This window comes from Myotis nattereri, assembly GCF_964212035.1.
Source record: "Myotis nattereri genome assembly, chromosome: 9".
In the NCBI taxonomy this organism is placed as follows: Eukaryota; Metazoa; Chordata; class Mammalia; order Chiroptera; family Vespertilionidae; genus Myotis; species Myotis nattereri.
The window spans coordinates 60,464,028-60,489,864 of record NC_138084.1 but is presented as its reverse complement, the minus strand read 5'-3'; the positions used below and the strand labels follow the sequence as shown (position 1 = coordinate 60,489,864).

Here is a 25,837-nt window from a genome sequence, read left to right as displayed (position 1 = left end):
TATCATACTACAACCTAGAAAGCACCAAACTTAAAAATTCTGGCTCATTTTAAGGTTGTCCAAAAAATGGAAAACGATTATAAACTCTCAAGTTCAATGAGAATAATCACGTGAAGAGGACCATGAACGTGCAGAAGAGAAAAGAGATGGGTGGTGGTCAGATCTTAAACACAGAACAGTGCACTCACAGGACATAACAGGCCTGGGTCTGTTTAAAGTACCTTTGACCCCAACATGATAAAACCGGATGACCCACAGGGTCTGCCCCAAAGGACCCTACCTTGCCGAATACTCCGAGCTGCCAGCGATCATAAACTGCAGCAACATTCTAAGAATCTCAGAACATCTTCTCTTTCTTAAGAAAGAGCCAATGAACACCTTTCCATTTACTAGATGGGATGCTGACTCATGAATCGTTCAATAAAGCCAATTAGATCTTTACATTGAAAAGAAAAAAAAAGAGCCAAATTTCTCCCCTTTCACCACCCCATCAGACTTCCACCCAGACCAGCTTTTAAACCCAAGCAACTAAATATATCGCGGAAGTCCCAAACTGTCCATTACTGCCTTCGTTTTTGCAGGAACTGACCCCAAGGCACACATGAGTTTTAAACCGGCACAAAAAGATAAGTACTCTCTGTAGCCCAAACAAAACAAAACTTAATTGAAATGATAGTCTTCTTTTCCTTTAAACCAAAATGACTCACCAGATCTCTCGTGTCCACAGCTAAGCCTGGACTTTTAAAGAGAAGCCAACCAGGGCGAACATCTGCTCCTTTGCTAAGATGGACATCATCAAATGTAAACTTCTAAACAAGTTCCAAGAAGTCCCCAGACACTCCTCTACCCACCCACATTGTACAGAGCGATACACAACTGCTCTGGATTTCAGAACTGTTTTCCCCTCCGGGTCTAACACGCTATCAGCGGTTCTCAACCTGTGGGTTGCGACCCCTTTGGCGGTCGAACGACCCTTTCACAGGGGTTGCCTAAGACCATCCTGCATATCAGATATTTACATTACAATTCATAACAGTAGCAACATTACAGTTATGAAGTAGCAACGAAAATAATTTTATGGTTGGGGTCACAACATGAGGAACTGTATTTAAAGGGCCAGAAGGTTGAGAACCACTGCGCTAGATAAAGGCCCCCTCAGTGCACACTGCTCTCACTAATGAGGAGGGAATATAAGCCTGTACTGACCGACCACATGGTCCAGGATGTGTGACCACAGGGAACATGCAACCAAGCTGGTGAGCCTCAGATGGAACCTACAAGGCTCCTTTAATTAAATCAAGAATGATTTAATGAATGATGCCCTAGCTGGTTTGGCTCAGTGGACAGAGCACTGGCCTGTGGACTGAAAGGTCCCAGGTTTGATTCCGGTCAAGGGCATATGCCTGGGTTGTGGGTTCAACCTCCAGTAGGGGGCAGGTAGGAGGCAGCCGATCAATGGTTCTTTCTCATCATTGATGTTTCTCTCTTTCCCTCTCCCTTCCTCTCTGAAATCAATAAAATATAAAAAGAAGTTACATTTTTAAAAAATGATGGCATAAACAATCTAATATTATATAGCTTGCTAAGTGTAAGAGGGGAAAGCGAAAAGGAAGTTGGACTGAGACGACAGCCCCAAGGAATCACGAAGCTGGATTATACCCAGAAGGAGAGGCGAGAGAACTCAGGAGCGGTTTGAAGGGTTTCTTTCCTCTGGTGGAGAGCCCAGTCCCTTAGCTCGCCCACGAGTCTAAACCACACAGAAGAACTTGTACAAACCCAGTGTAAAACCTAACAGTTGCCCAGTGAATAAAATTTTCATAACTTGGGTACCAGAGGAAGAAAGACTTACAAAACCTCAATGTTCTACTAAACATGCAAAAAATTACTCGGTGTATCTAAATATCATTTTATTTTAAAAAAATTTTGTCCTCTGAGATTAACTAACTCAAACATACAGAAAATAATATAACAGATACCTAGGAGTTTAAAACAATATGGACATTTTGCTGTAGTTACCTCATTTCTTTTTAAAACATGTTATTTTGATTTTTTTTTCAGACCTACAAAAATGTTACAAGAATATTACAATGCTATGCAACCATAAAAAAGAGGAAATCTGCCATTTGCGTAAACACAGATGGACGAGGAGGGCATTATGGTAAGTGAAATAAGACAGAGGAAAACAAACAGGGCATGATCTCACTTACATGTTTTAGCTAATCAAACAGAACTCTTAGAAACAGGGAACAGATTGGTGGCTTCCACAGATGGGAGGTGGAGGGTGAAGGAATGAGCAAAGGTGGTCAAAAGTCACAAATTTTCAGTTCTAAGAAAAGTAAGTCACGGGATGTAAGGTACAACATGGTGACTATAAGTTAACAACAATAGGTTGTATATTTGAAACCTGCTAAGAGAGTAGATCTTAAAAGTTCTCTTCACACACACACAAATTATAACCATAAGAGGTGAGGGGTGTTAGCTAACGCTATAGTGGCAGTCATTTCACCATTAATACATATGTCAAATCATGATGCTGTACTCCTTAAACTTACACAATGTTATATGTCAATTATATCTCAATAAAACAGAAAGAAAAAAATAAATAAAAGTTGTAAACCTGCATAAAACACAGTATCTTTAAAAAAGACTGTTTCAATGAAATGCCACACACTCTGGAATTTAGATTCAACCACTACCAACATTCTGCCACATGTCCTCTCTCTATGCATACGCATAGGTAATATATGTATTCTTTTCTTTTTCTGAACCACCTGAGAGTAAGTTGCAAAGATCATAACCCTTTACTCTCAGAGTGTGTATTTATTTCTAAGAACAAGACATTCTCTTCTATAACCCAATGCAATCACAAAATTAGAAAAATCTGATACAATATTGTAATCTATATTCAGATTTCCCCCACCATCTTTTGAAGCCACTATTTTTTAACTGTGGTTGCAAACTGAAGATTTTCCAACTTTATCCTTCCCTCTACATTAGTTGGCATCCTATATAATAAAAGCCTAATATGCAAATCAGCCAAACGGCGGAATGACCGGTCACTATGACACACACTGACCACCAGGGGGCAGACACTCAATGCAAGAGCTGCCCCCAACCCACAGGCCCCAGGCCAGCCAAGGCAGGTGCCAGTGGGGGCCCCCCCAAATTGCCCCACAGAGGGAGGCGACCAGTGGCAGTGGCGGGGGAGGGGGTGCAGCAAGCAGGCCGTGCCAGGCCCACCAAGGCGGGTGATAGCGGGGGCCCCCTGATCACCCCACAGATCGGCCCTGATCACCTGCCAGGCCTAGGGACCCTACCCGTGCGTGCACCGGGCCTCTAGTTTTACTATAAGGAGGAATTTCCCCTCCCCTGCAATTGCTTCTTAGTATTAATATGGACTCTCAGTCTCTTGTTCTTCAATACGTTATAATCCATTACTGTTGTGCATCTGGATGCTCACGCTGTGTTAAAGTACATCCTGTGTCCTTCCGATAGCCCCCCCCCCCCCCCCATCCACACTTCCTGGCACAAGATGTTCTGGGCTTCTCTTTCAGTCTCCCTGCCCCAGCCCTGCCATTCGCCATTTCTCCAAGGAGCCCTCAGTTCCTTTTAGTGGGTAATGAACATTTAAAACCAAGATGCTAGATGCACTCATGACTACTGCTCCCAGACCCTCTCAGAAGACACAGCTGGGAAATCAGTGTGTGTGTGTGTGTGTGTGTGTGTGTGTGTGTGTGTGTGTGTGTTTATACTGCAATTTTTATTCCAATCCAACACCACTGGGTTCTTCCTTGCTATTCCTATTCCATGATTGTATCATCCTTCTTTTACAGTGAGAGCTCCAGCTCCCAATTGCATCATAGTTACTCATTTGCTCAATCCTAAAATCCACACAAAATAATTTTAAAAGCAAAGACATCTTCTGATTTCACTTTAAAAGGTTTACACTGGTGTCTTCTCTGAGGAAATGGCAAATGGCAGATGGCACAGAGCTGTGGAAGGGCGCCTGGCCCCTGGTCCCGGGATGGGAGGCCGCAGCAGCTTCCATGGAGGATCCAGCAGCCACACAGGGCTGAAGTCCAGGCTGGTCGGGGCCAGGGCCAAGTCCGTAGAGCTCACAGAGGCAAGGTTGAGCACAAGGAGTGGACCTCTGTCACCAAGCTAGGCCGCCTGGTGAAGGCATAAAGATCGAGTCCCTAGAGGAGATCTACCCCTTCTCCCTGCCCATCAAGGAATCTGAGGTCACTGACCTTTTTCCTGGGGGCACCCCTCAAGGACAAGGTTTTGAAGATTATGCTGGTGCAAAAGCAGACATATGGTGGCGAGAGGACCCAGTTCAAGGCATCTGTCGCCATCAGGAACTATAATGGACATGTTGTCTGGGTGTTAAGTGCTCAAAGGGAGCAGCCACTGCCATGTGTGGGGCCACCATCCTGGCCAAACTCTCTACTGTCCTGTGCAGCGAGGCTACTGGGGGAACAAGATCAACAAGCCCCACACCAGCCCTTGCAAGGCGACCAGCCGCTGTGGCTCCACCTCATCCCCACCACAGAGGACTGACATCGTCTCAGCCCCTGTGCCCAAGGTGCTGCTGCTGGTGGCGGGTATCCATGACTGCTACACCTTGGCCAGGGGCAGCACTGCCACACTGGGCAACTTCGCCAAGGCCGCCTTTGATGCCTCCAAGGCCTACAGCCATCTCACCTGTGACCTCTGGAAAGAGACCATGTTCACCAAGTCTCCCTCTCAGACATTCACTGACCATCTCGTAAAGACCCCACCAGAGGTTCTGCACAGAGGACCCAGGCTCCGGCTGTGACCACCACATAATTTTATGTAAGAGAAATAAATAAAGTGGATTTAGCCTGTTAAAAAAATAAAATAAACAAAAGGTTCACACTGGATGTTATGTCAATAACTGGCCCTTTGGGTTAAGAATAGAAGCAGAGACCAGTTAGGAACCTATCGTAATTGTCCAGGTGAGGGATCATATGAAGAAACAGTCACAGCACACGTCTGTCTGAAGTTTCTTCCATCACCTCTAGGTCCTAGCCTGGTCCAGGCCAAAGACTCTGGTTCCATGAAATGAAGATGAATGCAAAAGGTCAGATGGAAGGTAGAAGGGAAATCAACACAAATAACTCTACTATAATACTACTTATGTGGGTTGTTTTCTTTTTAATGTGGTGTTTCGGAGAAGCACTAAAATTAACGAAATTTATGGATATTATAGGATTAGGGCATATCATGCAAAATCTCTGCAGATTTTTATTAATTACAAAATTTTAATGTGGACATTATTACAGGTGTCCCCTCCCCCTTCTGCAGACTTTGAACCTAGAACACTAACCAAACAGCAACAATCCTGATGGAAACATCCTAGTGGGATAAAGGGGTGTGATAAGGAAGGGGTTGGAGCTGCTGTGTAAGGCACAAAAAAATTAAAATAAAATAAAATAAAAAATGCACAAAGACCAGAGAGCACTTCCGAAACAGGGCACGTGAACAAACGGAGCCAAGAGGAAGAGCCTGGGGTGAGCGGGCACTGGGTGCCTGCCACACTCCTCTGCAGCTTGCTTCATCCAGATCCTCTTACTTGGTGGCACAAACCATTCACACGCTGGTAATGGGAAAAAAGGCTTATGAGCATCTGTGACACTCACATTATCCTGGCATTCCCCTATGGCAGGGGTGGGGAACCTCTTTTCTGCCAAGGGCCATTCAGATATTTATAACATCATTCGTGGGCCATACAACATTATAAACTTAACAATTAGCCTGCTATATTTGGTCAAACATTTAATGAACTCACCCCTAATGCCTTGGCAGGGCCTGACCAAATGATTTCACGGGCCTTATACGGGCCCAAGGGCCAGACGTTCCTCATCCCTGCCCTATGTGCTGGTAACAGAAGTTACTTCCCATCACAGAATCACCGGCTGAAGGAGAACACTTGTCATTTACTAACTACTACGACTGGATAGGAATTAGTTAGATGCTTTCACTCAGTCCACTAGAAGAACCCGTCAGAGCACCAGTCATCATATTTAGCCCCATTTGTCAGATGAGGAAATAGAGGTTCAGAGAGATTAACTCCCAAAGTCGGACAGATAACATTTGGTATAGGTGCGATACAATCTCACGTGTGTGGCCCTACTCTTTCCCCAGTGTGATGATGCCCTGGGAATGAGTGACAGGGCATGGAGGCAGGGCGGAGTGGAGAAGGACAGGCACTGTGGAATGCAAGGCCTGTCAGTAACACACGAAGCAGCAGGAGAGGGCCAGCCTCAATCTCCTCAGAAGCCTGGTCCTGAGCTCTAGGCCCCAAGTTCACTTTCATAAAAGTGTCATCAAAAACCACAGAGCCAACAAGGGCAGCCCCATGTGGTCCCTGGCTGGTGTGTGAAGACCTAACCCAGAGCAGCTAGTGCTGTTCTGTGTGGAGGCAGACAGACTGTTGGCAGGGTGGCCGGGACTGCAGGCATGGACTTAGTTCACCCAGTAGGGGGGAGGCTGGGCCCATGAAGAAAAGAACCAGAGAGAATAAACTACATCATCAAAAATGTCGCCGAGACCGGTTTGGCTCAGTGGATAGAGCGTCGGCCTGCGGACTGAGGGGTCCCGGGTTCGATTCCGGTCAAGGGCATGTGCCTGGGTTGCGGGCATATCCCCAGTGGGGGATGTGCAGGAGGCAGCTGGTCGATGTTTCTCTCTCATCGATGTTTCTAACTCTCTATCTCTCTCCCTTCCTCTCTGTAAAAAATCAATAAAATATATTAAAAAAAAAAAAAAATGTCACAGCAGGAATCTGACATGTGCGAGCTGGGAAATAGGTCCTTGCGGCAACTCCAGACTGGTCATACTTCCACCATTGGTCTTAGTTTCTACATTGTAAGAGGGGAAGCGGGAAGCTGGGCACATCCCAAAACGCACATGAGATATTGGATGTTGCCCCCCGCAAAGGGGGAGGGGGGAACCTTAAGAAAAAAATTAAATCGTCTAATGCCAAGGGGCAACTAATAGACATGTTTAAGTATAAAAAGGCTTAGAAAAAATTACTGTCCAGGTGATCTTCACTGACATAGAAGCCTAATCTGTGTGAAAAAAAAACCATAAAAGTCCAGTTAGATATGGGGAAGGAACTTCAGCCTAAAGGAAAAAAATTAGGTCATCTATAAAAAGAGGCTCTGGAATTTTTATTCCTGATTATTGTTTTTAAAAGATCCCATTATAGCCAATAGGCATTGGGTTTTCCCTTTCACTTGCTAGCAAGTTACTTAGCCTCTTTGAACCTAATTTGCTCATTTGTAAAACTTCATAGAATTCCTATAAGGATTAAAAGAAATGTTGGCCACCGTGTCAGCACACAGTAAGAACTCAATCCGTGGTAGCTATTATTTTTTTAATTACTTAAAAATATTTTGTTATTAATTTCAGAGAAGAAGGGAGAGGGAAAGAGGGAGAGAAACATCAATGAAGAGAGAGAATCATCGATCGGCTGCCTCCTGCATGCCCCTTACTGGGGAACAAGCCTGCAACCCGGGCATGTGCCCTTGACAGGAAATGAACCTGGGACCCTTCAGTCTGCAGGCCAATGCTCTATCCACTGAGCCAAACCAGCTAGGGCAGTGGTAGCTATTATTTTATTTCTATGTGACAGATACTATGATGAGCATTGGAGATACAAAGATATAGGGTTCCTTTGTCACATCCTGTATTATTTTCTTTTTTAAAAATCCTCACCTGATGATATGTTTCCATTGATTTTAGAGAGGGAGGGAGAAAGGGAGGGAGGGAGGGAGGGGAAGAGAAACATCAATGTGAAAAAGAAACATCTATTGGTTGCCTCCCCGACACACCCCAATTGGGGAATCAAACCTGCAACTTGGTATGTACCCTGACTGGGAATTGAACCTATGACCTTTTGGTGTAAGGACGACAATCCAACCAACTGAGCCACATGAGACAGGGCTCCCGTATTATTTTCTTAGTGCACTATAATTATTCCAATTTCACCTGCACTTACTGGTTTACTTTTCTTATCTTCTACAACTCTTGAACACACAGTGGGCCTTGGATAGCTAGGATCTTAGATTTAATGGGGCCACAGCCTGAAACTAGACCCAACTTTCTTCAAAGTCTTTTGTATCATCTCTCCCTCAAAGATGCCTTTTGTGACAAAAAGGGGCCACATGCTAAAGCTGACAAACTCAAGAGAGGCCTGAATGGTGGGTGTTACAAACACAGAGACTGAAAGTAACCTCATAGGATGGTCTCAACATAAAAATTCCCCAACTAAATGCCAGTAATGGCAGGTAGTCACGGCATAGGCCAGTATCTTCCTTGACAAAGGTCAATCTTTATCTTAATTGAGCATGTCTACCTACTGTCTCTTTGCATTTAAGATAATATACCTTTGGAATGTCAGAGTAATCTCCTTCTCCAGATCCCAAAGGCACAGTCTCCCACCACAGCGGGAGACCACAAACTCCTTCGTTGTTATCTTATTGCCTAAATGCCATCTCTGTGCTGTAAATATTAATCATTAACTATCCTGTACTCACCAGTATCAAAGAAGTATGTTTTCCCACTTTACTTTTTATCTAGTCTCAGCGAGTTCCCCTCTTTGCTTTCTCTCGTTTCCCTAATATATCACCAATGGGTTTCATGTATTCCCCACCCCCCCCTCTTATCTCTCCTCCTTTGATTAAAGTGTATAAAATAAGCGGTAAAATTGCCATTCTCGGGAGCATTTTTCTCATTCAATAGAGATTTTGCTTCTCAGCAACTGTCATCATTTTGGCTCAAATACACTCTTATAAGACTTTTTCTTAGGCTGAATGTTCTTTCTCTGACACTTTTAACAGCTAGCTTTTGTAGTTCCTGCAACAAAGAAACCCTATTTTGTAGGAGGAGGCCTTGAGCATCTAAATTCAGTACTGAGTCGATGATTAGTGACTCCAATAAAGTGAAAAGAACTTCAAATGACTGTTCCCATTATTTAGACTGGTCGTGCAAACACAAAGACATTCTAAAGTGACCATCAGGGTTTCACGTGATCATCAGAGCTGGTATTTAAGGCCATAGGACCTCTGTGCCAGCAGCTTACCAGAGGGACCCAAGGACCCGGCCCTCCCCAAGGGCTCTGTTTTTTTCTGTCTCTATTATGGTACCAAAAAAGCACAGATGTCCTACCTGACGCACTCAGAACTCAGTGGTGTTGAACTCAACCCCAATGGTATTCACTGGGTATCTCCTATGTGCATGGTACCTCACGGGAAATGGGGAATTCAAGAGAAAGAAGGCAGGGTCCCTGTCCTCCGAGAGCTTACAGTCCAGTGGAAGCCAAGAAATGAACCACTAATGTTATGGACAAAAAAAATTATCTGGGGGTAATGGCTGAGCCAGGGTGGATGTTCATATTCGAAGGGAGGAAAGCACCCAGGATAGGCAAATAGCACAAGTAAAGACTTGGAACTTTAGAGTGACAGCATGTTATGAAGGAAGCAGACTTTGCGTCTGGAACAGAGTCCAGCTGGGATTAGATAAAGGACGCCCTGGGACAACATGCTGGGAAGTCCTACTGGATTCTGTAATAATGGCAAGGACAGCCTGGCAGGGCGTGGCAGGGGTGGTTTGTGGGGGTGGTGGCGTGGTGGCAGGGGAGCTGTGGTTTAATGTCCCCGGGTCTGCAATCCTTGCAGCCCTGGTCCTGATGATGTGCTGAACTGGGGGTCGGGCTGGCCGTGACTCTAACAGACCAGGCACCCCCTCCAGGGTGGGGTGAATAGGCAGAGCACAGGGCAGTGAAAATACTCTGACACCAAATGATGGATACATGTCATTATGCTTTTTTCCAAACCCACAGAATGTACGACTCTGGTGGGGGATGTTGATCATGGAGAAGGCTATGCATGTGTGGGGGCAGGGATTATATGGCAAATCTATGTAGCTTCCCCTCAATTTTGCTGTGAACCTAAAACTGCTCTAAAAAAGTCTTACACACACACACACACACACACACACTCACTCACTCACAGAGTAGCTGTTAATGTTGGTCCTAAGGAAGGAGGGAGGAAGGCATTAGGAACAACTGCCTAAGTGCAAGGTGAGTAGCAACATTTCCCTCAGGACCAACCCCTCAACTGTTCACCTCCAGGGCCCAAGTCAGGCCCCTGGAGCTGCAGCTTTGCCCGGCCCCTCAACAGACAGGGCTTCCTGCTCTGCCAGATGATGAAAGCCAACTATGAGACCCACCTAGGACCTGGCTCCCACACTGGACCTGGCTCATTCCCGCCAGACACACCTTCTTCCTCAGTGTCCACTGTGCCAGGCCAGGCTTCAGCAGTGTCCATGGAGCCCCAGAGCAGAGCTGCTGGATGTGACCAGCACGGGTCCTTCCCAAGTCAGCTCGAGCATCCTGGGACAAACGGGAGGCACCAGGCATCCCCACAACAGCTCCTGATAAACTCTGATGAAATACTTGCCGCATACGAAGTACCATGGTGCAGACCAAAATATATATGACAGTCCTGTCCTCAAAGTGCACAGAGTTGGAGAACCAAGATGGTGGCATAGGTAAATACCGGAGAATGCTGCCTCGCACAACCACTTCAAAAATACAACTAAAAGACGGAACGGACATCACCCAGAACCACAGGAAAGCTGGCTGAGGGGAAATTCTTCAACTAGAAGGAAAGAGAACAGCATACCGAGAGCCAGAGGAGGCGCAGTGCGGAAAATACAAAGGTACGGAGGTGGGCGCGGAGTGGGCTGGTGGCTGAGGGTGCGGTTGTCGTTTTCAATCGGGAGGGAGGCTCAGGCCCTGAGCTCCAGTTCCGGGCGAGTCTCTGGGAACCCAGACTCAAACGGGAGAAGCGGGACTCTCTGGCATTGGTCAGAACACGAGGGCAGCTTTCTCTCCGAGGTTTGCAGCAGTTGCTGGGACTCTGAGAGGCTGAGCCTGGGGGGATGGGACTGAGAGCAGCCATAACTGCTTGCTCCGCCCGCCCTGTTGATCCCGTGAGACCTGCCGGGACAGTGGATGCTGAGGAAGAAGGTGTGTCTGGCGGGAATGAGCCAGGTCCAGTGTGGGAGCCAGGTCCTAGGTGGGTCTCATAGTTGGCTTTCATCATCTGGCAGAGCAGGAAGCCCTGTCTGTTGAGGGGCCGGGCAAAGCTGCAGCTCCAGGGGCCTGACCTGGGCCCTGGAGGTGAACAGTTGGAGGGGTTGGTCCTGAGGGAAATGTTGCTACTCACCTTGCACTTAGGCAGTCGTTCCTAATGCCAAGCCCTGCACAGAGCAATTTGCCAGATAGCCTCAGGCAAAGGCTAGATTAGCACCTCCCTAGAGGACAGAAGTTTTCCCACTGCAGACACAGCTGACTCTCACAGCCAGTTGGCCTGGAGGTCAAATCCCCCCAGTATTAACTACAACAATCAAGGCTTAACTACAACAAGACTGCGCACAAAGACCACTAGGGCGTGCACCAAGAAAGCATAAAAAATGCGGAGACAAAGAAACAGGACAAAATTGTCAATGGAGGATATTGAGTTCAGAACCACACTTTTAAGGTCTCTCAAGAACTGTCTAGAAGCCGCCGATAAACTTAATGAGATCTACAGGAAATCTAATGAGACCCTTGATGTTATGATAAAGAACCAACTAGAAATTAAGCATACACTGACTGAAATAAAGAATACTATACAGACTCCCAACAGCAGACCAGAGGAGCGCAAGAATCAAGTCAAAGATTTGAAATGCGAAGAAGCAAAAAACACCCAACCAGAAAAGCAAAATGAAAAAAGAATCCGAAAATACGAAGATAGTGTAAGGAGCCTCTGGGACAGCTTCAAGCGTACCAACATCAGAATTATAGGGGTGCCAGAAGATGAGAGAGAGCAAGATATTGAAAACCTATTTGAAGAAATAATGACAGAAAACTTCCCCCACCTGGTGAAAGAAATAGCCTTACAAGTCCAGGAAGCGCAGAGAACCCCAAACAAAAGGAATCCAAAGAGGACTACACCAAGACGCATCATAATTAAAATGCCAAGAGCAAAAGACAAAGAGAGAATCTTAAAAGCAGCAAGAAACTCAGCTACCTACAAGGGAATACCCATACGACTGTAAGCTGATTTCTCAACAGAAACCTTGGAGGCCAGAAGGGAGTGGCAAGAAATATTCAAAGTGATGAATGCCAAGAACCTACAACCAAGATTACTTTATCCAGCAAAGCTATCATTCAGAATTGAAGGTCAGATAAAGTGCTTCACAGATAAGGAAAAGCTAAAGGAGTTCATCACCACCAAACCAGTATTATATGAAATGCTGAAAGGTATCCTTTAAGAAGAGGAAGAAGAAGAAAAAGGTAAAGATACTAATTATGAACAACAAATACACATCTATCAACAAGTGAATCTAAGAATCAAGTGAATAAATAATCTGATGAACAGAATGAACTGGTGATTATAATAGAATCAGGGACATAGAAAGGGAATGGACTGACTATTCTTGGGGGGGAAAAGGGTGTGGGAGATGTGGGAAGAGACTGGACAAAAATCGTGCACCTATGGATGAGGACAGTGGGTGGGGAGTGAGGGCGGAGGGTGAGGTGGGAACTGGAAGGAGGGGAGTTATGGGGGGAAAAAAAGAGGAACAAATGTAATAATCTGAACAGTAAAGATTTAATAAAAAAAGAAAAGAAAAAAAAAGTGCACAGAGTTAATAAGCCTGAAATTAACTGCAATAACCCCTCCGTAATCTCCCCACATCTCCAATCCATTGTCAAAGTGTCTGGGGTGAGATTTTAAAATGCATATCTGATTATGTCGCTTATACCAAAAGCCCTCTGTCTGCTCTGGATAAATCCTAAAATCCAAATCCCACAGGGACCTCCATGATCGGACCCCTGCCCATCTCTCCAATCTCTTTATACCAAACATGTCAAACTCAAAGGCTAACACAGGCTAACTACACGAGGCATGTGGCCCACGGGCCACAAGTTTGACATGTTTGCTTTCTACCATTCGCTCTTCCCCGTTCCCAACAGGTCCCCGTAACACCAATCCTGTTCTGTTTCTCCAAGAAACCACATCCAAGGCTTCTCAGATGCTGATGGATAAACTCAGCCCAAATGCTGCTTCCTCAGAAAGCCACCCCAGCGCCTCTGACCGGACAAGCCTCCTGCCACGGTGCTTGTTCCAAAGCACTTACAGCCAGAACTCTACAATATTGGGAAGCCACCTCTCCTGCCAGGGTGCAAGCTCCCAGGACCATGTCTGCCTTCCTCACTGATGGGGCCTGGTGCACAGCACAGCGCTCATGGAGCAAGTGCCAAATGAATGAGGACAGGAGTGAATGGAGACCAAAGGTGAACAAGAGCCATCACAGTAAGACGGGGCATGAAGCAGTCTACCAGAATGCAGGCTACTGGAGAGCATCTAATAACTTAATTTTAGTCCCGTGTCCGCATGTTAAAAGGGACGAAGCTGATTCTAAGGTGAGATGCCTTCTGCTCACACATGCTCCACACAGCTGTTCCACAGGACTAATAGTGTCCTTAGAGTGTTCCTATAATTCTTCCAAGTGCGTATTTTTCTGTTCTGGTTTTCACTTCAATGTGTGCAACAAAGAAAACACACTAATAACATGAAGGCTTAGGGTGTTTAGAGACTTAAAAGGAATAAAGCCTTAAGAAGAAGAGTGTCAAGACCATCAGCCCCTGGATGCTCCTCCCTCTAAGGGACCCTGGAGAGAGGAAGGGAGGCAAGTCACAGTAATCATCACCCAGACTCAACCTGGCTGAGCCTCCAAGTGCCCACGGGAAGAACTCCTGAATCTGAGTGAGAACCGCAGAGAAGCCTGAGGTCTCTGTCACAGCTTGGGTGGCTGCTCACCATATTCCTTCAGGCTGCAGAAGCTCAGTGCATACTAGTTTCAGCGTCGCCAGCATGTATGGGCTACGAACCATGTGTCGGGTCCATTTCCATATATTATCCCACTTAATAGGTATCATTACCTCTTTGCAAAAGAAAGCCTAGTGCTGTCAGAGAGGAAAGGTGAAACTCAGCAAGCCCGGGTAGAGCTGAGCAAGAACTCTCTGAAAGTAAACTGTCCACAGGAGCGACCAGGCTTTTTGAAAACTTTGACAACCCTTACATTCCATCATGAGATGTGAACCAGATGTTAACATTTATCTATCTATCTATCTATCTATCTATTTGTTAATATATGTTTTTATTGATTTCAGAGAGGGAGGGAGAAGAAGAAAGAGAAACATAAATGATGAGAGAATCATTGATCGGCTGCCTCCTAAACACCCAACACGGGATTGAGCCCACAAGCTGGGCATATGCCCTTACCAGGAATCGAACCATGACCTCCTGGTTCACAGGTCGACGCTCAACCACCGAGCCACACTGGCCAGGCCACATGGTAACATTTAAAAAAAAAGATTTTTTTAAAAGGTATCTTTACATTTCTTAACAAATGGTATTTGCTGGTTTTGCTAGTTGACTCAGTTTAAATAGGAAACAGAGGGCTCTGGATGAAACGTTTTTTAACCTTTAGTTTTAAAAAAAGGTGAAAAGAGGTAATTAAGATATACTTGGGCAGAGGTATATTTCATAAATTAATGGTAACCAGTTAAGACCTGACAGTCTCTCTGGGATCAAACCGCCCAGACCAGGGCACTAGTAAGTAGCCTGGAGAGAAAGAGCAGCCCCAGAACACTGCTGTTACCTCAGGAGCCCAGAACTGTCAGCTGAAACAGTGAGATATGATTTCCATCATAACAATGATGCTGACTGCTGACAGCGGTGTGAACTGGTATTCCGGAGGGCAATGAGAAGCACCTTTTAAGCTGAAATGTGCACACCTGTTGACCCTCTAACTGTAAACTTCACCCTCAAGTTTGACCCCAGAGTAATGGCTCTCAAAGTGTGCTCTGGAACCACAGACTCTTTCAGGAGGTTCATCACCTTAAATCTATTTCCACCATAATACGGGGTTGTTATTTGCCTTCTTATCCTTATTCTCTCATTAGTGCATACAGGGGAGTTTCCAGAGGCTGCTGACATGGGTTATCGCCACAAAATGAATGAGAAGCAAATAGGAGAAGGCAGTGGTCTTTTATTAAGCTAAACGTTAAGGAGATCTGTGAAATTGGAAAACAATGTCACTCTTCTTACTAAGTCTTAGTTTTGAAGTTATTTTTTCATAAAAATATATATGTTAATATGTAAGAAGGCTTATTTCAAATGAATGAAAAAAGTAAATATTTCTCAGTTTTAATTTCTAATACGATTGATACCTGCAGATAGAGCACACAAACAAAAGCTCTTTGGAATCTCCAATAAAGTTTAAGAGTGTCCCATGCTCCTGAGAACAAAAAGTTTTGAGACCCACCACATTCCCAATGAGGAAGCACATCTGGGGATGCTCACTGACCCATGTGTGCAGTGAGAAAAAGTGGCATGAACCTGCATGTCCTGTAGCGGAATGGTTAAATTCTCCATAGTCATGCTATGGAAGATTATGCCACATCTCAACAAAATGAGGCAGATTTAAACACACTGACATGAAAATATCTCCAGGACATGTTACAGCAAATGAACAAATTGCAAATTTTTAATACATGGCAGAATACTTGTTAAAAATTTAATAATGGTAAGCGCTAATAAAATCAAATTTTTCCTTAGGAACATAGAGCAGTGTAAAAGGAAACACACACACACACACACACACACACACACACAAAACAAAACAAAAACAGTAGTTACCTCTGAGGTAGAGACCAAAATTGGGGTGTGTCAAAAAAAAAAAAAAAAAGCAGGGCTTTAATTTAATTTCTTCTTACTGTCTGATCTTGACCACAAAGACACAGACATTTGTCAAATTAAAAGTCTCTGGGAAATTCCCTCTGCTGCCCTCAGTAACCCCAGGCAGACAGTTGTGCCCACCTCGCTTCACCAGGCCCAGTGCTCCCAAACGCCTCCCCTTCTCCACTCAGCCCAAACTCTTACTGCCGCAGTCAGGGGTTTGAGAAGAAAGTGGTCCAAGGACGCAATCTGCAGGGAAGGATGGAGTTGGCATGGTTTTTTGAAAGGATGTCACTAATCCAAACCTAGCTTCTGCAAAGGTTCTGAGACATATGTTTGGTTTTTGCTGCAGATGGGAATTCCAACTATTTTGAAATAACAATATTTTTCACAGCCTCATCTTCTTTTCTTCCTATTTTCTTGAGATGGTAGGGTGGGGTGACAGAAAAAGGGAGAAGCAAATCATTAAATACTAGAGGCCTGGTATTTATGCATGGTTGGGGTCCCTCGGCCTGGCTGGTGATGGAGGCCTATTGGAAGACTGGCCTATTGGGAGACTGGCCAGCAGGGGGGAGGGACCCCAGGAGGTTGGCCAGCCAGCCCCCCCAATTGGGGCCTAGGGGAGAGGTTGGCTGTGGGAGTGCACTGACCACCAGGGGTCAGCTCCTGCATTGAGCATCTGCCCCCTGGTGGTCAGTGCACATTATAACAACTAGTTTACCGGTCATTCAGTCATAACAGTCACTTAGGCTTCTATATATATAGATGGACCTTGTAATTCACTGGGTTTTTTTAAGGTATTTTTATGTGTATTTTTAAAATTTATTTCAGAGAGAGGAAGGAAAAGAGAGATAGAAGAAACATCCATGATGAGAGAGAATCATTGATCAGCTGCCACCTGCATGCCCGACTGGGAATCGAACTGTGACCTCCTGTGACCTCATGCTCAATTACTAAACCACATCAGCCAGGCTCACTGGGTCTTTTAAAGTCAGGTAACAGTATGTACTGAAACAGAACAAATGCTATTGGGTAAGTTCTAATATATTTTTAAATTGATCTCATCATTACTAAATGTTTGCTATTATCTATCAATTCATATTCCTTGCTCTATTAATCACACTTTATAGAAAATCCCAAAATGCTACTGACACTCCTGATAATTCTTTTCATTTACACCCTCTATTGAATGTCTACTATGTATCAGTTTTCTGCTAAAAGCTATGGAAAGAGCAGTGAGCCCAATAGAGGACAGGTGTCCCTAATGAAAGTACAGTCTGGTGGGGAAACACTATTCAACAAATAATACAAATAATTACCTAACTGCAACTTCAGTGTCAGGAAGGAAATTGACAGTGTGCTCTGGGAACACACCAGGGAATCCACCAAAAGTTGTAATTTTACTTTCTTAAAACCAGGAGTACATCAAAACTCCTCCTCCAACCTTCTGATAGAGTCGCCTTTAGCAGGAGTGAGAGGTGGGGAGTATACAAGGCAGCATTTTTTCCTACTTACTTGAAATAGGAACTCGGGAATGCAAACTATCCTGGAAGACGATTTTATCCTTCAGGGAAATGATGCTGCTCTCCCCTTTCCCTTTCAATGTTGGGAGGAGGGAACTTTTACAAAGATTTACACACACACACACAAGCTTCATTTGTAACAGTAGACATTTTGAAAGAACCTACATGTACCTCACTGGTGAAGTTCTTAGAAGAATTATGATAAGAATATACTAGGCTATAGATTATGCTGCCTGACTATTAAAAAATAGTGAGGTGACCCTTATGCACTGACACAGAATGCTATCCAAAATATTAAGTGAGAAAATGCAAGCCACTAATATTAAGTGAGAAAATGCAAATATAACTCAATTTGCTTTAAAAAAACAAACAAACGTGTACAGGTTTTATTAATGCAGACAAAGGGGACATGAAGGCTGCACAGGTCTCTACACAGTGGTCACCTCTAGCATGTGATGAAGGAAGTTTATGACTCCTTTGGCATGAGCCTATTTTTACGCAATATGTAGGTACTATTTATACAATAAAAATACAACAAAAAGTCAACAAAGAGATCCACACGCACCTCAGCAGCCTCTCTGGACAGCAGGTATCCTTCTGGAAGGGGCCAGGCGGCTCTCTGGGCTCTTTGGCTTTAAGTATGAATTGAGAGTGTGCTGTTACGGGGGCTATGCTCTGAGACCCTAAATATTAGCCCATTCTTACAGGTGCCCTGAAAAAAATCAACCAGCTTTACCGTCCAGTACATGCTGAAAAGAAGCCTAAACATGTTCCCAAAGATGGGCCTAAATTCGGGCGCAACAGAGCGGATGACTTAAGCCACCTGGCTGCTGACTCAGATGGAGAAAGCACAAGAGAAACGGTAACCAAACCCGGAGGATCTGAAGCAGCTGCAGTTATATCTGTCCTTTGGCTCTCTGAGGTTGGCCCAGCGCCTGCCTATAATGACAGCAGCAGAGCATAGCTAACCCAAAGGGACCAAATCCTGCTGTCCAGAATTGTGGCCGCCCGCTGGGAGGGCAGCAGGAAGAGACAGCTCCCTGGGCAGACCGGACTCCCTTTCCCAGGGTGCACTGGCTGCCTCCACTGCTCAGCAACAAGCATCCCTTTCCTAGGATCTCCGAACACACCAGGTTAGGACCCCAGAGAATCAAAGCAGCCCTGAGGAGGCCTGCACTACAAACCTTCTCAAAAGTCCCCAAGAACATGAACCCCGTTCAGAGTCCGGTCTACTGAAAGGTAGCCGCACACTCAGGGAATTCGTTTCTCCAATAGTTTGGATAAATACTGCTGGAATTTCAGAGCTTGAAGGCCACACAGTCCAGTTATGCTTGTGCTAGAGGCCCTGTGCACAGGTTCGTGCACCGGTGGGGCCCCTCACACCGGTGTACGATCAGGGCTGGGGAGGGACCGCAGGAGGGCTCCAGAGCATGTCCAGCCTGTCTTGCCCAGTCCAGATCAGCTGGACCCCAGGAGCAAGCTAACCTATCGGTCAGAGCATCTGCCCCCTGGTGGTCCGTGTGCATCACAGCGACTGGTCAAATGGTTGGTCAAACAAACGGTTGGACACTTAGCATATTAGGCTTTTATTATATAGGGTTCTACACAGAGTTGTCACCCAGCTATTTCCTAAATCTCCCCCACCCCCGGGTGAAACGTGCTGCCCCTCTAGAGGCATCTGGGGACAGCTGTGTTAGAAATGAGGGTCCCTTTGTGGCACAGAACTGTCTCCCTGCAGCCTCCACTCTAGGCCTGTGTGAGCTGCTGTGGGAGGCGGAGGGGCCAGAATCTCCATGGAGTGGACTCACCTGCAGCCACCATGCGGGCACCCAGCAGAGCCTAAAGGTCCGCTTGCTGCTCTGCCCACTGGTCTCTAAGGCCTGGGCAGGTTCTGTCCCTCTTTTCTGAAAGGAACCCTGTGAACTGAACTAGTGAGAAAATGGGCCAAAGGCTGAGAAGCAGCCTTTAATGTGACACCCAGTATGTTTTATCATATGAGGCCATTCTCTCTCTAACCTTTAACAGCCCCCTCTCCCCACTGGCCAGCTTCAAGGACCAACAGAAGACAAATGAAGTACCTTGTAGATGAGGCAGCCACAGGGACAGGTTGTAATGCAATGCACAGTGTACGACAACGAAAGGCTACCCCAGGCACCAGGGAGGCAGGGTGCACCTCTCATGAGAGGGAGGATGAAGCCATGTTTAAAGTCTGCAGGCCTATTTCACACTCTGGGCCAGTGCTCATTCCCCAAAGGGGTGTGCAAGAGCGCCTGCCTCATTTAAACTACTCCTCTCTCTTGTGGTTGTTGTTGTTCTCCTTTATTGCTTTGTTTGTTTTTGTACAAAAGCTTAGCGTGCATAAAACAACATGCTGCGGGACATGACCCCACTGTACCAACTCCAGGTACGAATGTATGTCCCTCTCCTCTTCTCTCCTGAGCCTTTCTTCTGGCTTTATCTGATGTGCTCTGAGCTTGACAGGTCTTCCCTGGTCCTGATGGCTTCATCCTATATGGCTGTCCTGCCCTTGGGGGTCCTGAAGCATTTGAGAAGACATGGGAGTCCGTCTGCTCGGCAGCTCTTTAGCCAAGTCCCGGCCAGCCTTCCCCTGCCTGGTGCTTGGAGCTCTACACTCTCTTGTCACTGAATCACGCACAACTGGATGATGTTACCTGTCAGCATGTCTGTTCCAGTGGATGGTAAACTCCTCCAGGGCAAAGAGAGGACCATGCCTCAGACTCCTTTCATGTCCCCTCAACACCCAGCATTGCTATGCAAACAGCCTAAGGCCACGCCCTGGCTGCACAAACCCACCACCAATGCCAATTAAATGCCTCTCAGACAACCCATCAATGTGGATGAGTCTACAGCATTACTGGTGCAGGTACCCTAGGTGCCCCTCTAATATGTGGCCAGGATGGTAACCAACTCCTCCCTCCTGGCATCAGGTGCCCAAGACTGTTGCTCCTCCATGACAGCGACCATGACTCCTTTACACCTGGGTCCTCAGTGCCCAGCTCTGGGTCCAGCCCACAGCTGGTGTACTCATACTCAAGGAGCATTTGCTGCAGGGAGAGACTATCTCCAGGACCCATGCTAGTCGGTGGTTTTCCTTCCTGTTGGAAGCCTCAGCAGCCGGCCATCTGGAAGGTGGAAGGGAAGGAACCCCATGGCTATGTCAACCCAGAGACAGGGAAAACGGCACACTTATTTTTCCACAGCGAATTTGGCAACTTCCTGAGATGCTGAACAACTTCGTGCCCAAATCAAACGCATCATAACCCTTTTCTAATCAACTCTTCTCTCAATTCACTATTTCAGCGGTTCTCAACCTGTGGGTCGCGACCCCTTTGGCAGTCGAACGACCCTTTCACAGGGGTCGCCTAAGACCATCCTGCATATCAGATATTTATATTATGATTCATAACAGTAGCAACATTACAGTTATGAAATAGCAACAAAAATAATTCTATGGTTGGGTCACATGAGGAACTGTATTTAAAAGGCCAGAAGGTTGAGAACCACTGCACTATTTCCTTCAACAAAAACACTACTCTCCCCTCAGCCAGGCCTGCAGCCTTTCCACAACTCTGACCTGTCTCTGCCCTTCGTGTCCTACTAAAAATGAGGTACTCAAGTGCTGCATGACGCTCCTCCATCTCTCAGAAAGCACTCCTTCCCATCCTCTTACACTCTTGGCCCCCATAACATGCACAAGACCTCAACTGATGCCCCATCTTGCGGCACCCAGCCTCCCTAACCCCACTCTCCCCTCCTCCACAGACCCTATATGCCACCATCAGGCTATTATTGTTATTTTTTAATATATATATATTTAAATATACTTTATTGATTTTTTTACAGAGAGGAAGGGAGAGGGATAGACAGCTAGAAACATCAATGAGAGAGAAACACCGATCAGCTGCCTCCTACACACCTCCTACTGGCGATGTGCCCGCAACCAAGGTACATGCCCTTGGCCGGAATCGAACCTGGGACCCTTCAGTCCGCAGGCCGACGCTCTATCCACTGAGCCAAACCGGTCAGGGCGGGCTATTATTTATTAATTGCTGTTTTCAACGGGTCCATCCTTTGCTCAAATAAGAACTTCGTACTTATAAAACCATCAAGTCTGTACACCTCTGTTCTACGTAACTCAAGCTCCCATCACTCTCCTATTCCAGGAACCCTGACTAATTCTCCTGCCTCGGCTAGAACTGCCACCGTCTCCCCGCTTCCGGGAACAGATAACATTTTTTGCCATCTCAGCATCTTGGCAAAGCTCTCACCTCTGCTTATCCAAATCCCACCCACGCTCCAAGGCTCAGGGCTGGCCCAACCTCTCACATAGGTCCAGCTCCACCAGCCTCTGCGCCCCCACCCCCAACTGTCTCCAGCTGTCCGTCATACACGCTTTCCTGTTGACTCAAACACTCTCTCCTGTGCTGAAAGCCAGAAGAGCTGAGGTGATCCTGCCCAAACCACCAGACTTTCGAGTCTCACAGAACTATTATTATGATCAAGTGAGAATTTACATGAAGGGGACTCGTTCATCTCATTCATAATAAGAACATCTACGTGGAGGATGTTGGTATCTGTCTATTACCTGCCAGCCACAGGTATGTCCTATCATTCACAATCCTGCAGCCCCAAAGTTTCAGTAAATATCAATTAAAATAAGACATCAAGGGATAAAATAACTTTTCACGGAGCACTTGTCTCCATAGCCAACGTTCAGCCACGCAGGGACTTCTCTGGCACAAAATCTGAGATGACAACACGAATGTGTGTAGGGACAAGGCGGGGAGACAGCTGTTCTGGTGGCCAGGGCGCCGGGCATAAGAGTGGAACTGAATACGAGGCCACAGTCGGGATCAGCAGGGCGCAGCAGACACAACTGAGGAGTGAGGATGCGAGGATGCGAGCAGAGTCCACATGGGGCACAAATGAAGTCCCCGTGGACAAAGAATGCTTCAGACCAGAAAACCGGGGCTGCCTTTCTTCTCCACGTTCACGCAGCTCAGCAGTGAGCACTGCCAGGGGCACAGGGTAGAATCACGTCTCGGGCCCCGGCACCTCCCAGAATGCCGGCTCCGCGCGGCCCACCGCCCGCTCCGCCCGCCACGCCCCTCCCGCCCGGGCCCTACCGATGGAGATCTCCTGCGCGTAGGCCAGCGAGATGAGCAGCAGGGGCAGCCCCACGGCGATGTACGTGACCATCTTGTCCACGGCCAGCTCCAGCCGCAGCCCCTTGAACTTGGGCTCCGAGGGCTCCTTCAGCAAAAAGTCCGAGAACACGTACTCGGTGGCCAGGTGGGCGATGGCCATGGCCGCGGCGCGCCGGGCTCGGCCCGTCAGGCCCCGGAGGGCAGCCCCGGGAACTGCTGGTGTTGGGAGCGCCGCGCGGCGCCTTCTCTCCGGCCCCGGCCCCGCCGAGGCTTTCGCTTTCCTTTTGCCGCCTCGCCAGTGGCTTCCACACCAGCCTTTGTGCCTCGGCGCGCGCGGTTGCCGGCGCCTCTGCTGGACGCACGAGCTCTGCGCGCTCCGCCGCCGCCGCGCAGACCCGCCCCCGCGCGCTCGGCCCGCGCAGGTCCCCGCAACGCGCGCGCCACCGGGGCTCCGCGCCTCTCCGCTGCCCGGAGGCGCGGGAATCAACCAGGAAACAAAGCGCTTCGCTCTTGCCGGGCCCCTCCGCTCCGCCCGGCGGCGGACGCTGCTTCCAGGCCGGCCAGCGCGCTCAGCCCGCTCGGCTGCGCTTTTCCGGAACCAGGAGGGAGACCGAGGACCGGGGGGCGTGGAGTTTCCGGAAACCGCGGTGACGCGGGGCGGAGGGGCACGGCAGCATCCCGCGACCCGGCATCTGCATCCCCAAAGAGATCTTCCCTTCCAGAGAAGGACCTCAGTCTGATCCTTCTCGCGCCCCTCCCATCCTCATCCTCCCACTTCTGGGCACCCGGAAGTTTTGAAAACATTTCTGAAAAGCAACCCCTTACGCGGTGGACAGAATGGCCCACTTTTACGTCCCACCCCCAACATTTCCACCTGATGATTCAGGTCAAAAGGAGCTGCAAATGCTTCAGAGAGCAACAAAGGCGATCGCGCGGTGTAGACTGAGCGTGTGGGGGAAGCTCCTGGGCCGTTCCAGGAGCTCCGAGTGGCAGGGAGCACCGGTGGTGAGTCTTGATGTGACGGCTGCGCAGGGGAGCTTCTCCTGCGTTCCTTGTCGGAGCCTTGGGCTGGGAGCCCGCAGAGGGGTGACCGAGGATGAGTGGATGTTGGGGTAAAGCAGATTCGGAACTACTTACAGAAAGTGGATGCTGAGAAAATAGACAGGAGATGCTTTAATCAGCAGCATTGGGAGCAGACAGGACCTTTAAACATGATGTCTCCTTGGAGCCGGGCTGGACTGCCTTCTCCGCTTTGTATGTGTGGGGGGTGGAGGGGGAGGGGAGAGGTAGTGGCGGTGCCCATGCACACAAGCCTCTTCCATATGTTCTCAACTCCCACATGTACTTCTCCACCCTGGCCTGCCCTCTGAGCACTCCCCCAAGGGCCCACACAACTCTCCACTTGGATGCTCACTGGACTTCAAACTCATAATGGCCAGAACCGCAATCCTCATCTTCCCCTCAGCCTGAACTCCAGTCTTCTGCATCTTGCTAAATGCATCACCACCCACCCATCTGCCCAACACTTCCTTCTCTCCCAGCTGCCATAACCAACTTCCAAATTCTCTTGCTTCTCTCTCCTAAATATAGAAAATTTGGCAATTCTTCTCTCCCTGCACTTCCAGCACCCCAATTCAGGCCACCAGCCTCTCTCCTAACCACATAGGAATGTATCCCCTAGGCCTGCAAGCCATTCTCTCCCTGCTGCCAGAGGGAGCTTTTAAAAGCTCCAATCTGATCATGTCACCTCCCCCTTCTTAAAGTGGACGTTGCTTTTAGAATAAAATCCAAATTTCGTAGCGCAGTCACTGCCTGCCTCGCCAGCTTCACTCCTTCCCATACAGCTCTTCAAGTGTTTCAGGCTCCTTGCCTCCTCCAGGCCCTTCCTTGCAAAACATTCCCACGGTGGCCCTTTTGCCTGTCCAGCTCTTTTCACCCTCCTTATCTCAGGTAGATGCCACTTGTCCAGGAAAGTCTTCTCTGAGGTCACTTTATTATATATTTTTGCAATATGGGCACTACTGGTTATTAGCTGTGGGCCTTGGGAAAGGTACTTGACCCTCCTGTGCCTGTTTTCTCATCTATAAAGTGGTTATGCCTCTTACGATTGTGATAAGGATCAAATGACTTAACCTATGTAAAGTGCCGAGGGCAGCTGATGAGTGCTCTGTAAGTGTTACCTGTTATTGTTGCCCTCTATTTTCTCTTCTTAATATTACTCACAACTACAATTCAACAGGCATTTGTCTAACTTTTCACTAATGTTTGTCTCCCCCTTTATGTGGTAAGCTTCATGAGGGTAGGCCCATGCCCAGGTATACCACTCTTAACTCTAACACTTAGCATAAATGCCTTGTACATAGTAAGTCTTTTAATAAATATTTGTTAAGTGTCTAAAGGAATTTGAAAGGCTTTCACCATGAAAATTGTTTAAAAACAAGTAGCCCAATTACACTCATTTATCCACACTCACAAGGCAATATACTAGGGGCCAGAGATGGGCCAGTTCTGGGCTTGATGGATAGGGAAGCAAAGATGAAGTGGACACATTCCATTCCCTCAAAGACCTCATGATTTAGTAAGATACATAAGGCATGTGCACAATTAACTATAATACAAGTTGGAAAGGGTAAGTGATTTTGTGAAGGGTGGGGTGTGCCAAGGGGGGTGCATAAAAGACAGGCCTAGTATGGATAAGTCTGGCAGGCAGAGCTGGGGCAGGAGCTTTCCAGGAGTGAATGAAAGCGTAGATGCTGTGACCTTTCTCTCCTTGTCATAACGGACACATCTAACAGGCTCAAAGGTCCCCTCTTCTGGAAGCTTTCCTGAGCCCCCCGTTGTGATGAATCACTCCCTCCCTAGCACTTTCCCCTGGTCCAGCTTTTAGCTCATTTTGCCTTGTGTGATGGGTTGCATCTCTGCTATCTCATTACATATCAAGTTCCTTTGAGGGTCCGAACAGAATCTGCAGTTTTGTAAATTGCCCTCAGCCCCGGCAGAGTTTTTTACATTTAGCAGAAAGTCAGTCCACATTTGTTGAATTTACAATAGAGGCAAGAAAGAGAACTTGCTAGGAAATGGGAGGTACAGACATCTAACACTGATACAGGAAAGACGAAGGGGGGGAGTCAGGGATGAAGAGGGTGGGGCCAGAGAAGGTAGTCTGGCCTTTTTTTCCAGCCAGTATTAGGTAGTGTTTGGAGAGAAGTAATGTAAGTTGAGTTGTGCTTGAAAAAGGTGAATCTGCCAGCCACATGTAGAGTGGATTGGAACACCTATTGGAGGTGGGAAGGCCAGGTAAGAGGCTGTTGAAATTTTGCACATG

The 25,837-nt window shown here is 47.2% G+C and overlaps 1 protein-coding gene and 1 pseudogene across 3 annotated transcripts in view; one reads left to right on the top strand and one right to left on the bottom strand.

The window, feature by feature from the left end:
- The window catches only part of PANX1 (pannexin 1), a gene marked incomplete at both ends in the record, with an annotated part of 66,665 nt that extends 43,993 nt beyond the window's left edge, over positions 1–22,672 (bottom strand). For both annotated transcript variants that reach the window (XM_081099234.1, XM_081099235.1), the window contains one exon: positions 22,492–22,672. In XM_081099234.1, coding sequence (XP_080955360.1) covers positions 22,492–22,672 — 181 coding nt within the window. The remainder of the gene's footprint in view (positions 1–22,491) is intronic.
- On the top strand, positions 3,982–4,830 carry LOC308524700 (small ribosomal subunit protein uS5-like; annotated as a pseudogene). Its single transcript has one exon. The product of its transcript is annotated as a small ribosomal subunit protein uS5-like (transcript).
- Positions 22,673–25,837: the final 3,165 nt, after the last annotated feature.